This window comes from Corvus kubaryi, unplaced genomic scaffold (assembly GCF_017639235.1).
Source record: "Corvus kubaryi isolate FWS band 111438036 unplaced genomic scaffold, C.kubaryi_AGA036_p1.0 133, whole genome shotgun sequence".
NCBI lineage: Eukaryota > Metazoa > Chordata > Aves > Passeriformes > Corvidae > Corvus > Corvus kubaryi.
This window is the reverse complement of record NW_024580667.1, coordinates 13,334,071-13,346,207: the sequence shown is the minus strand read 5'-3', so window position 1 is coordinate 13,346,207 and position 12,137 is coordinate 13,334,071. Positions and strand designations below refer to the sequence as shown.

The 12,137-nt window shown below is 41.2% G+C and overlaps 1 protein-coding gene across 3 annotated transcripts in view; it reads left to right on the top strand.

Annotated features, from left to right (window-relative positions):
* Nucleotides 1-11,221, top strand: part of REPS2 (RALBP1 associated Eps domain containing 2) — a 95,457-nt gene extending 84,236 nt beyond the window's left edge. For 2 of the 3 annotated variants that reach the window (XM_042037267.1, XM_042037257.1), the window contains exons 15-18: nt 508-591; nt 3,167-3,312; nt 5,399-5,504; nt 6,083-11,221. In XM_042037267.1, coding sequence (XP_041893201.1) covers nt 508-591; nt 3,167-3,312; nt 5,399-5,504; nt 6,083-6,151 — 405 coding nt within the window. In that variant the 3' untranslated portion in view covers nt 6,152-11,221. The remainder of the gene's footprint in view (nt 1-507; nt 592-3,166; nt 3,313-5,398; nt 5,505-6,082) is intronic. The other variant, XM_042037275.1, reaches the window with a different exon arrangement.
* Nucleotides 11,222-12,137: the final 916 nt, after the last annotated feature.

The window sequence follows — 12,137 nt, the reverse complement described above, 5'->3', positions numbered from 1 at the left end:
TATGACTTGTGTTTTCAGTAACTTTGCTGGAATTTTTGATATGATTTAGGCTTTGTCACTCCAGCCTCGCAAACTTCAAAGACAGAAGCTCACTCCTATGAATTTTCATCAGTTTCAGGTGATAATAAGGTGACAGGGCATATCCAAGATCTTTCTAGCTTTTTTCCACACTCTTAGTTTTTATCTGAGTATTTAGGCCATAATGGTAATTCTAGAAGAAATTCTGGGTACTAGATTGTTTACATTCAGAGACATGGTTCCTAATGCTTCATTAAAAAACTTTTCTCCTGTTTTCCCAGCACAATAAAATGCAAGAATATGGTTTCATTAAAAATCTGCAAAAGACATATGTCATCCACTCAGCTGTCACTCTATATCTCCATTTTCCCTACTGTTGAATTGTTAAAGTAACTTTCCTTTTGTGCGTAACATTTCCTTTCATTGACTTTATTGTATGTGACTGCTAGTCATTTTCAGGGTGTAGCAATGACTGATTTGTTGTTGCAGACAGAGCAACCATCTGAGGTTGAATTACATCCTCAGATGAACAGACCCCCATCCCAGGCAGAAGAAAACAGTTCAGCAAAAAAGGTGAGATCTGCACACGTTGTACCATTATGGAGTGACTTGCCTTCATCAACAAATGCAGTTGTTTAAAGTTTAAAAGCAATTAAACAGAGGGTTAGGATTATGTTTTTACATGTTTACCTGCTCTGGAGGTCAAGATGCTGAAGAGAACTGTGACATCAGTTGTGTGACATCAGCTGAGATAAATCGTTAAGAAACCTCTTAGAACATACACGTTGATGCTTTGAGAGAGGCAGCTTGCCATTTATTTCAAATCAGTAGGGGCTTGTGGAGCCATAGAGAAAACAAAAAAGGGTTTTACTGTACTCAACACCTGTCTCGGTGGAGTTCCTCCAAATTGTGATGCACTTCTTGGTCTCAGTTGCTGAGGATTTGATTTTGATGTATACACACCTGTTTGCTAGAGATCAGGATCTGCCACTAAATGTCCACAGACTGGGAGAGATTTGTTCAAGATGTGCAGTTTCTAATATGTTTTTGTACAAACCTACCATTTGTATAAAGTAAGCACTGAAATTAAAATGGCACACTTGAAAGGGCCTTGCTTAGGGATGGAGTGGCCTTAGCAGTGGCTGTGAGCATTTTTCCTCTCCTGGTCATGCTATGACCACCTCCTTCCACCAGACCCAACCAGAACAGGTTTGGATAGGGGGCAAATACAGGTCCTCCCCACTCTGGCCCCTCCTGCAGCCAGAGAGCACCTGCAAGACATTTACTCAGCCCAGCCAAGAACTTTTGGCAGGTGCTGAATGGAGTAGGTACCTTGCCCCGGGAGCATCATCACACTTCTTACTGTAACGGGGCACAGACAAACATCCAGTGTCATCATTTTCTGTATGTGACAGGGCTTTCTGGGCAGTGGCCTTGCTCTGCTTGGGCTCATGATATGCTACTTCTAGCCTGGCCCTGCTTCTTCTTTGCTCTGCTTTGTAGCCCTGCTGGGGAAATGAAATCCTTGTGGTCCACCTACTTCATGCTCACCCTCATCCCACCTGGTTCCCTAAAAAGCAGCAAAGCCTCAGGCTGTGGGGTGTGGGAGGCAGGTGGTTGATGCAGTGCTGACCCACCTTCCAAAGCCTGGTGCAGGAGCAGCCAGCCAAAGAGCCCCTGCAGAGGGATCTGCTTTTAGGAATTGGACCATTGCTTATAGCATTGTGTTTGAAAGGGAAGAGGGGTTTATCCTGTGGATTTGGTAGGGTTTGGGCAGTTTAAGGTAGACTGGGATTGTGTGTTTGGCATTATAGTTGTGGAAGGCATATGCAGGTTCCTCCCTTGCTGTACATGGTGTGTTTGCAGGGAGCTGTGCCTGTGCAGAGGATTTCAGAGCATGGCATTACCAGAGATCTGTGCAGTCATGATGTGCTGACATCCTGACCAGAATATCTGATAGTATTTTTAGATTTTTTTTTGCAGTAATTACAGAACTGTTTTTTAATGTTTAAACCTTTTTCCTTATAATTAAAATTCTTTTAAAAATTGCAACCCTTCTAATGTGAAAGATTGATGGTCTTATATCAGTTACATTTTGTATCACTTGTACTAGTCTCTTCTCGTGAGTCAGGCTGCTTACTACAGCATTGAGTTTTATCCTTGTAATTCCTTTGTCATTATATGTTTCCCCATTAATTTTTTTCTTATTTTATTAACATTTGGCCAAAACACAGTAGTGAAGATAATCTAGCCCAGTAAAATGTATGATAGTGAAATTTGGTCTTTGGTTTTGTCTGTGATGCTGAAAAAACCTTTCTCAAGTCAATTCAACTTTTTGAGTCCTAACTTTCTCATTTATGAAATGAGGCAGTAGTAGTTACATCTCTTGTAAAACAAACCTAATAATAAAATACACTGAGGAGGATACATTTATATTTATAATTTCAATCAGCTGTAAGGTGGTAAAACTACTTCTCATTGCAAAAGAAAGGCTGTCTTAATTTATAATAATGAAAACACCACGGAAATCATAAAAATCCAAGGCTCTGCTTTGCCTGGAAAACCCAGACTATTTCTTTGATGTAACTTATCAAGAGAAATAGCTGGCCTTCTATACTTCCAGCATGTTAATTTTGCATGGATAATTTCATGTATTTTTATTTCAAAACTATATTCATTGTTGCTTCATGTAAGAGAGGAGGGGAGAAGGGAGAGGCTCCATGCCAGACGTGTGAGGCAGTAAGTTGGGATGCAAGTGATTGATTATTGATTCTTTCTGACTGAGCATAGTCAAAAATAAATCTTGCTTTGTTTTTAATGCTTTTGGGTCAACTGGGGGCTAGTACATGTATTTATACCCCCTCCCTCCACCCAATGCACACTAAGTTATACAACCCAGTTCTGATGAGCCTGTCATCCAGATGAAGGCAAAACACCCTTTCATTCATGAAGGGATTGCAGGAGTTGTTGTTCCTTTTTCAAAGTCAGAAACCTTAGAGGCTATTACCAAATTTGAATTGTGCTCTGTACCTCTTTAAATTATGAAATCTTAACTAGCTGTCAGCAATTTATGTGTCACAAGTATTCTCCAGCCTAATGATGGGACGCATATGGCCTGACTTAACATTGCTGTGCTTTTTCCTTTCAGGAGGTTGTTCTTGCTCAGCCACCCTCCAAACCTGCCCGCAGGAAGCTCCGGACGGAGGTGCAAGGGCTGGAGACCCCCGAGCTTTCTCCCACTATAAATGTGACTTCTTCCCTGCCAGCAGTCAAGCCTCACCTCCCAGTCCAAAAGTAAAAACCTGACCCAAGCATGCCAAACTGCAACATGAGATCTGATGTAGCAGGGTTTGCTCTTTGCGTAGCTCTGTGCTTAATAGTTCTGTTTCTGAGAATGCTTCACAAGATACAGGTCTCTGAAATCTTCCTCAGTCTTCTCAAAGGCAGACTAAGCCTGTAGTGACTGTCAGTAGTATTTAGAGGTAGATAGAGGTAGATAACCTCTTCAAAGGTGTCCTACCTCTCTACCTGGTAGACACAGCTGAAGAGCAAGCCTAGCTGTTCAACCATCTCCAACACCAACTTCTCTAACACAACTCCTTTTATATGTGAAGGTGTATGTTTCTGCCTTGCATGTATCTTCTGGAATTTTGCTCCTTCACGTGGACAGATATGACCAAATAAATGCCCAGGAAGCTGAGTCATGAAATGCTTGATGTTGGTCATGTCCTTGTGATATTTCTTCATTGCAAGGCATGTTGGAAACGGGCTTGCCACTGGTGTGAGTTGAGCCACAGACCACTTGTGGTCCATCCGATAATGGCCAAACCCAACATGTGTTACTTGCTCTCATAAACACAGCTGTTGAAGCTGTCAGCAACAAAGACTTGTAGGAATTTCACTCTATGTGTATTTAATAGTGGTGGAGAAGGGGCTGTAGAAATGGTAAGTGAAGGCACTTGAAACCCTATTGGGTCTGTGCCTCTCCCTCAGTTGAAGCACTGTGCAAACATCATATCCCACCATCACCTTGGGCCTTGCAAAGACATCTGGTTGTCTGAAACAAAATCAAGCTGCCCAAATCAATTGAGTGTTTCTTGGCAAACTGCTTATCAGTAAACTGAATCGGTGCTGCATAATTGGAGATTAGAATAAGTAATAAGACTCCTAGGATGCTCTTAAAGTACTATTTTGTGCTTTGGGAGTGCATATTCCATAGTGGTTCAAAGATGTTTGTTAACATCTCAATCCTGTCTTGTCTATATCTTTCCTAAAATGTTAAAATGACCACAGAGCTATATAGCCCTGCTTTTATTTTTTTTTCCTATCATTTATTACTTTATAGCCTATGGATAGTAGTTTGCAGCAAAATAGTGAAGCAGAAAACTGATAGTTCACTGGAAGATAACAGCATAAGTCCTGTTGCTGTGCTGTGAGAAAGAGTCTATTGCAAAAATCAGTGCCATCAGCTCTGTTAAGAGAGAAGAGCTAATGGGGACTGTGTGCCACTGGACCATATTTAAATAGGGTATCTGTTTTAGATCACATCTGGCATTAAAGAGCTCTTGTTTACTCATGTAAAACTTTAAAATAATCTATTTGGAAAGGGGCTTGGATATTCAGTCAGTATTTTTTGTATTTTCTTTCTTTTTTGCTGTTATCTCTCTTGCTTTGAATAGGTTGGTCCTTATGTACAGCTGTCTCTTTTTATACCTGTTGGCATAGATGTCATTTCCTCCAGACCAGTTACTACAGGCTATAAAGTAATAAAAATTCTTAATTAATAAAATAAGTTCTTAAAATAAAAAAGATACATCCTTTATTTTATCAGCAAAAGACATGAGGGAGGTCCATCAGTCATCTTCCTGTCTGTGATGTCAGATGGTTTTGGTGGAAATGACTGCTTTGAATAAAAGAAGTATTAAATTTTGAAGTAAAGAAACATCAGAAGCAGCAAAAATCTGAGACAGCATTTTCATGCCAATGTCCTTTCTTTCTGTATAGAATGATTTTTGTATTTTCTGTTAACCACTCCTGACTCTAAACTCTACAAATGTCTGAAAACAGCTAATGCAAAGATGCTGCAATAAGCACAGCTATGCAGGGATCATTCTTAAGCTCCATGAGAATGCAGTGATTTTGAAATTGAGACAGCCTAAAGTATTTCTGTCATTCAGGTTAACAAGTTTCAAACACTCCACCTGATTCAGCCGTCTCATTTCAGTGTTACATTCTTCTTCTCTTAAATCTGTAGTTTGTACCTTGTCTTTGAAGCCTTGTCCAGGGTGCAGAGAATTATGCAAAATGGGTGGGTGCTCTTCTGGCATCAGCCAGTGTCGAGGCTCTTAATTGAAATGTTTTGTATTTATCTGTCTGGCAGACAGTCTTCCAAGCAGAAAAGGGCTATTCAGACTGCTATACGAAAAAACAAAGAAGCCAATGCTGTGCTCGCCAGGTTGAACAGTGAGCTCCAGCAGCAGCTGAAGGTAAGGAATGCATTTAAAATCAGTGACAAAGCTCCCTACAATCAGTTATGTGTTACCTCCAGCAGTATTGAAATCAGAGCAAAAGACAGGACAGTAATTGAAATAAGCACAGAGATGAAAGCTTTCAGTGACAGCACATTGCCATCATTCTTTGGGTCAGGTCTTACTTGCTTCCATCTTCAGCAGGCCAGTGCTGTTACCTGTGTTTTACGGCAGGAAAAGACAGAGCACTTTGCCTAAGTTCACACGAGAAGAAAATTGAACTTGTCCTTCAAGTTACATTGCTGTTTTGGAAGCTTTCTGATAGAGCAGAGCTCTGCTGTTTTTATGGAGACCAGAAGACTTGATGGGTACTCCTCAGGCACATCTTGCACTGAGGCTTAGGGGGGTTCAAGTGCACTCCCATGCTGGGGCTCTGAGCCTGCCCACACTGGAGGAGTTGTAGTCCAGCCCAGCTCCCACACCTGCAGGGAGCCCTTTCATGGGGGTCAGCAAGAGCCTGCCTGGCTGCCCTTTACTGGAGCAGGGTGGTGCCATGCAAGCATCCTGAAAGTTCTAATGCACCTCTCCTCCTGCAGGAGGTTCACAAGGAGCGAATTGCCTTGGAAACACAGCTGGAGCAGCTACGTCCTGTCACCGTCTTGTGACACGCACGGCTGTGCATGAGCAGGAGCAGAGCAGTGCTCAGCAGCTTTGCAAGGAGAGGAGTTCTGTGCAGCTGAGCAGGGTCTCTTCCAGGGCAATGGGGAGGACTGGCCTTGCTGGGTCTCTCTTCATCCTATTATGCACATTTTGCCTTTGCAGGTGAGGAAGGTACAGAAAACAAATACCTGACTGTGGAATATTTCTGCATGGGGGATGCTTTGCCTTCTTTCCTCCCCCTTCCCAGCCTAATGTGTAAATGTGGTTTATCACTGAAGTGAATAACTGGGAGTATTTTATTTATGTAAAGAATTCCTGATTTATATGTGTTTTGGCAGCACCTCCTGCCCTGATCATTAAGAGGTACAGCATTCCTGAATTCTTGCTTAAATTGAAAACTCATCCTCTGAGTTGTGCATCTGGATGTTACTGATTCCTGTAGGATTGTATCATTGTAGAGTACCTGTGGATTTAACATACCATAGGAGTGGAACTTACAAGATGTACAGAATCTTTATCCTCAATCACATGTCAAATAATTATTTTCTTAGTACTGTTTATTATGCAATCACGGATGTATTTTAATGTTAGAGAACTTGTATTTTATTAGTTCAAATCATATAAGAGAACAGTAAAAAATACTAAAATATAATTATTTTGGAAATTAAGAAAAAAAAAATCTTTTTGAGCTACAGCTGTTTCTAATCACCCGTATTTGAGCACTTGCTTGCAAGTACCAGTGTCTCTGCATTCCTTCAGCATGTTTGAGATGGCTGGTGTATAGCTTTTTTTCTTTTCTTCTTTTTCTTTAACCAACAGTATATTTCTAACAAGAGGTTAAAAATGCATTCAGGGCATTTTTATAAAAGCTATTCTATGTACATTTGTATTAGTCTGCTTTGTTGTCTTAATAGCTGCTGATTTGTTTTAAGGATGTGTACAAGAACTGTACTTCCAGAAGAGGAAAGATAGCAAAAGTGCTATGTATGAGGCTATAAAATGTGAGATGGAAGTAATTGCTTTTTACAGCAGGCTTTTGTTAAGATTCCTTTGCACATCAGTGGAGATGCTACTGATAGGAGAAAGCTGCTAATGCCCGTCTGTTTTCTAAGAGAAGAAGCAAAGATTAATGTTTAACCTGCGTTTGATCCAGGACCAGCTGACTCCCGTGGGGATTTTTCCATGGATGCAGTGGTTGGTGGCTTTGGTCTCAGTTCTTGCAGTGGAAGCTGGCTAACTAATGTCGCTTTATTTCTTGGAGCAATACTGTTGGACTGGGTGACTTCAGACATAATTGCAGCCCTGCTCCCACCATGGGTATGATGTGCTTTACTGCAAGGGCATGTTGCCTACTGTTGTCCACCTTAAACATGACACTGCACATGTTTCACTGACCTAAGTGTGTGTGTTCATCTTGCAGAAACAGTGCAGCAATTCTGTCACCCTTGTGGGTGCTTCCTCCCTTTAGCTGTAGGATGGCCCTGGAGCTGAAGAGGAAGGAGAAGCAGGTTTGAAGCAGCTGGGTAACCTCTCCTTGGGGTGTGTCATGGAATGGCTGCCGTGGCATATCAGAGGGCACCAGAGCAGCCAAAAGTTTTGTTGAGAGATAAGAAAGGCATCACTGGGAGTGTTTAAAGTGATAAGGAAACAGTCTACTCTTGCTGAAAGGAATGTGGATGGGGGACACGAATCCAGAAGTCTGCAGGTGAAAATCAGCATTTGCAGAATTGTTACTGAAAGTCTGTTTTTGTGGTACACTAGTGTTGATTCAACTAAAGATCGCTATGTCAACAAGCAACAACTGTTCTTCTGGATTTGAGACTTCTCTCATGTGACTGTTGCATAGCTGGGGTCAGATGGTCATTCCTGGTCAGCGACAAAATGTGAGGAATGCAAGCTTTTCTGGGAAGCTGCAAAAGAGCCACTGCCCTCTTGCTAATAGTGGTATTGTTGAGAGTTTATCATCATTTATTTCATTTGTTCATAATACTACTGAGTCATTCCTGAGATTTAATGAGGTTAAGTGCTTGCCCTGTCTGCTTTTTAGTTCATACATTGTAATTTGGTTAATAAGCCCTTACTATTTCCTGGGAAATAATCATATGGCACACTTGTTTTTTCTTTTATGGGTGAGTTTTTAAGGAAAGCTTTTAAATGATTACAAAGAAGTGTGCACATTGCATTTTTAAGGCAGTGGAGGACTTTCTCATGTTTGAAAGGAGCTTCCTTTGAAATAATCTCCCATTTATTTCACCTGAGTTATTAATGGAATAGATGCTGTTCAAGGGAAGAGTGAAAGAGTCTGCTTTATACTGTCGGTTTCAAATGTCTCTCTTCTAAAATCCAGGAGGTTTTTTCATTCACTGGAAATTATGATACTTTCTTAGCCAACAATGAAGTATTTGCTTGGCTGTTACTTTACCATTGGATTAATAAATAAAAGTATTTAATAATCCCTGCACTTTTAGTGTTGCAATCAAATACCGCACTCAGCTTCAATGACTGGAATGTGAGTAGATTTGTTTTCTTTCTGGTGAAACGTCAGCTATGATGACGATACACTGCTTCACACATCAGTAAAGCGAAATGTTCAAGGAGAGGTGTCAATGTGTTATACATATGATGCAGGAGGTTACTCTTCTGTATGTCCCAATGGTTAAGCATTTATGATAGCCCACACAAAATGAAAAAGTGTGTCTGTTCTTGGGAAGCTGTTAGCATTTTGAGGGGTGGAGGTGGCATCATGAAACTATGACAGTGCTTCTGGCAGTTGTTCCGTGCAGCCGTGCTCATGGCTACTGTTAACAAGCCCTGGCTGGCCCAACTTCACGTCTAAATCCAGTATTACAGATTTTCTTCAAAATTATTTTTCCTTTAGAAAAATGTGGATGTAGCAAAATCATAATTTCTTGCAAAAACCTTTACATTCTCAAACCTTGGATGGGAGATGCTCCTGCATCCAAAACCATTTAGTCAGAGAGGGAGACCTCACAGGCTTAATGTTCAGGGTACTTTCTTGAGCTACAGGTGAGTGATTAGCTTTAAGCCTCTGGCATGCCTGACCCAGAACAGCAACTAAGGTCTGCCTGCCCCAGCTGTCAGCCTGACCAGGGAGCAAGATCATGTTCCCATGCATGAGCTCTCACTGTCCTCAGTTCATAGTTTCTGTAGGTACTTGGGCAGAGCACAACATGCCCAGCAAGAGAGGATAAATGGGAACAGGAGCTGGAGCACGGCATCCTTGCATCTGAGAGGATATGCTGACCATGAGCCTGGTGCCCCTTCTCAAGTCTTCAGTGGGCAATTAAATATTTTTTGTCTGCAGAACAGGGCTAGGCAGAGCAGATAAGGATCTTCCTCAGTGTGGGTGTAAGTGTGCACTCACGTCTTCCTTTTGTTCATGCATTTCTTTATGGGTCTGTTAACACTCCTATCACCTGATACCTATATTTATTTCAATCTACAGTAATTCCATAGTGAAAAAAGAAAAATGCCCAGCTAAGTGTAGTGACTGGTTGCCTTTGAAGATAAGCCATTTTTATATGAGCCTTTGAAAATAAATAATGACCTGGTAATTAAGCAAGGAAAACAGTTTCCATTTCTGAGGCATTCCTTTATTAAACAAACTACCTGTGAACACACATTAATCCTTAAGGATCAATGTCCTTCTCCTAGTTATTAATTTTATACTAGGATGCAGTGGAAACATTACCAACTTTTTCCAGAAAGTCCTCAGTTCGCTCTTCCAGAGAGTTTTGGTGATGTAACAAAAATGTAAATGTTTAGTCAATGCAGCCTTGTTACTGGTAAATTGTTGGATATCCTGTTAAAGTCAAAATATTATCTTCAGACTGCATGGCAGTAGTTTTGCTGCTGGGAATTCTGTATCCACATCAGGGAGAGGAATTTGTTTGCTATCATCCAGACAGTTCCAGCTTGACAGATGATCAGAGGGCTGGAGCACCTCTCCTGTGAGGACAGGCTGAGTTCAGGTTGTTCAGCCTGGAGAAGGCTCTGGGGAGACCTTATAGCACCTTTGGGTACCTAACTACAAGAGAGCTGGGGAGGGACTTTTTACGAGGACATGTAGTGATAGGACAAGAGGGAATGGCTTCAAACTGAAAGAAGGCAGGTTTGGATTAGATACAAGGAAGAAACTCTTACTGTGAAGGTGGTGAGACGCTGGAAGAGGTTGCCAGAGAAAATGTGGCTGCCCCATCCCTGGGAAGTGTTCAGGGCCAGGTTGGATGGGGCTTTGAACAACCTGATCTAATGAAAGGTGTCCCTGTCCACAACAGGGGGATTGGAACTAGATGATCTCCAAGGTCCCTTCCAATCCAAACCAGTCTCTGGTTGGAAAACACTGCCAAGGCTAGCCAGCATAGGGTGATGAGGCTTTGCATGGTAAAATGACCACAAAGGGATGGCTGAGATTTGGAACCCTTCACAGGAAGCATTTAGGATGGGCATAATGTGAAAATTGCCTGTTGGTGATGCATAGGTTGCTTTCCTCCCAGCTGAGCTTCCAAATCAGGAGGAAGAGATCCTGTAAAAGTTGCTAGCTGGGAAATGAGGGATGTCCACTTTCCAGTACCATCAGCCTTTCTGTCTTCAGCATACACAGTCCTTGACAAGGAAATACATTGGTTCATGATGCCACATATTTTACTGACTAAAGAGTAAAATACTTTTTTCAAGAAAAAAAGTAAATCTTAGTGATTTAGTATCTTTGAAAAGAGATGACGTATTTTGAAGCTTTTTTCAGCTATCTTGATATGTGCTATGACCATATGCATTGTTTTACTCTGTTACTGATTTTTTGATATAAAAAAGTTGTATTGCAAGCATTATTGTTGTTAATCTAAAAAAAAATACCCCAAGATTATTATATATTTGAATTTTAACTTATAAATTAGATAGCCAGATTTAAGTAATTTGTTTTCACAGCTGCAGACTGTCCCTGTGGTAAGCTGCAAAACGTATAGTGTTCTATACTATGCCCATCTAATTTTGGAAAATGTATGTGATATAAAGCTGGGTGCTACGTTAAAATAAAAGTGTCCAATGAGTTCAAATTGCCTTGATTTTGTGTTTTATTTAGGATGTTGATGGTGCAGATCTGCCAGGAGACCAGAAACTGTGACACTCAGTGGAAAAAATACCATGTTGAAATGGCTGACCTTCAGCTTTGAAAGATGAAATCACTTACATTAGGATTGTGTGTACATGATAGAAACAGAGATTTATTTGAAGTGAAATCATATTTCCTTAGGCTCCAGTTAAGTCAAAACTTCATCTTTGCTTTGTCAGGCCTTGCTTTGTCAGAATTCAGACGTTAATGCCCTGATTTAGCCCGAAGAGGGACACCCTTTCACCACCATGAAGGAAGAACCGTTCCCAGCCTCCAACAGAGCCTTAGTCGGAGGGTGCCCAGGCAGGACCTGCAAGAGAACTCCAGGTGTTCCACCCAGCATCCTTGTGATCAGTGGCTTTGGCCCCTTGTCAGCTGCAAGAGTTGAAATTAAGCTGGGAAAAGGAAACCATTTGAATAGCTGCCTTTGTGGCAGGGAGCCAGAGGCGACAGAGTATTCTGCTCTTTAACTAGTGTGATTTTTAAGAATTATGTCACAGCTATCCAAAGAGCAGGGCTTTAAAAGAGGAAATAATGAGTGATAAATTAATTCTTCCAGCATTAAGCCATGACAAGGGATGTTTTATTGGCCTAAAAGTATGTCTCTGGTGCACGTGAGGCACAAGGCCAAGGCGTTAAAAACTTGTAAATATCCAGTGGGGAGCTATTCTCCATCAGCAGTGGGATGGATTTAGATGGCTCCTCCATTCTTAGTTTTTACAATTAGATGGTACTTTGGGGTGCCTTCATAGAAATCTAGATTGGCTCTCCGTATTTAAATTCATGTTCCCAGTAATCTTTCTTAAAAATTAAAAATGCATCTTCCTGCTCCAGAGAAAAGTTCTTAGTTGAAGTGGGAA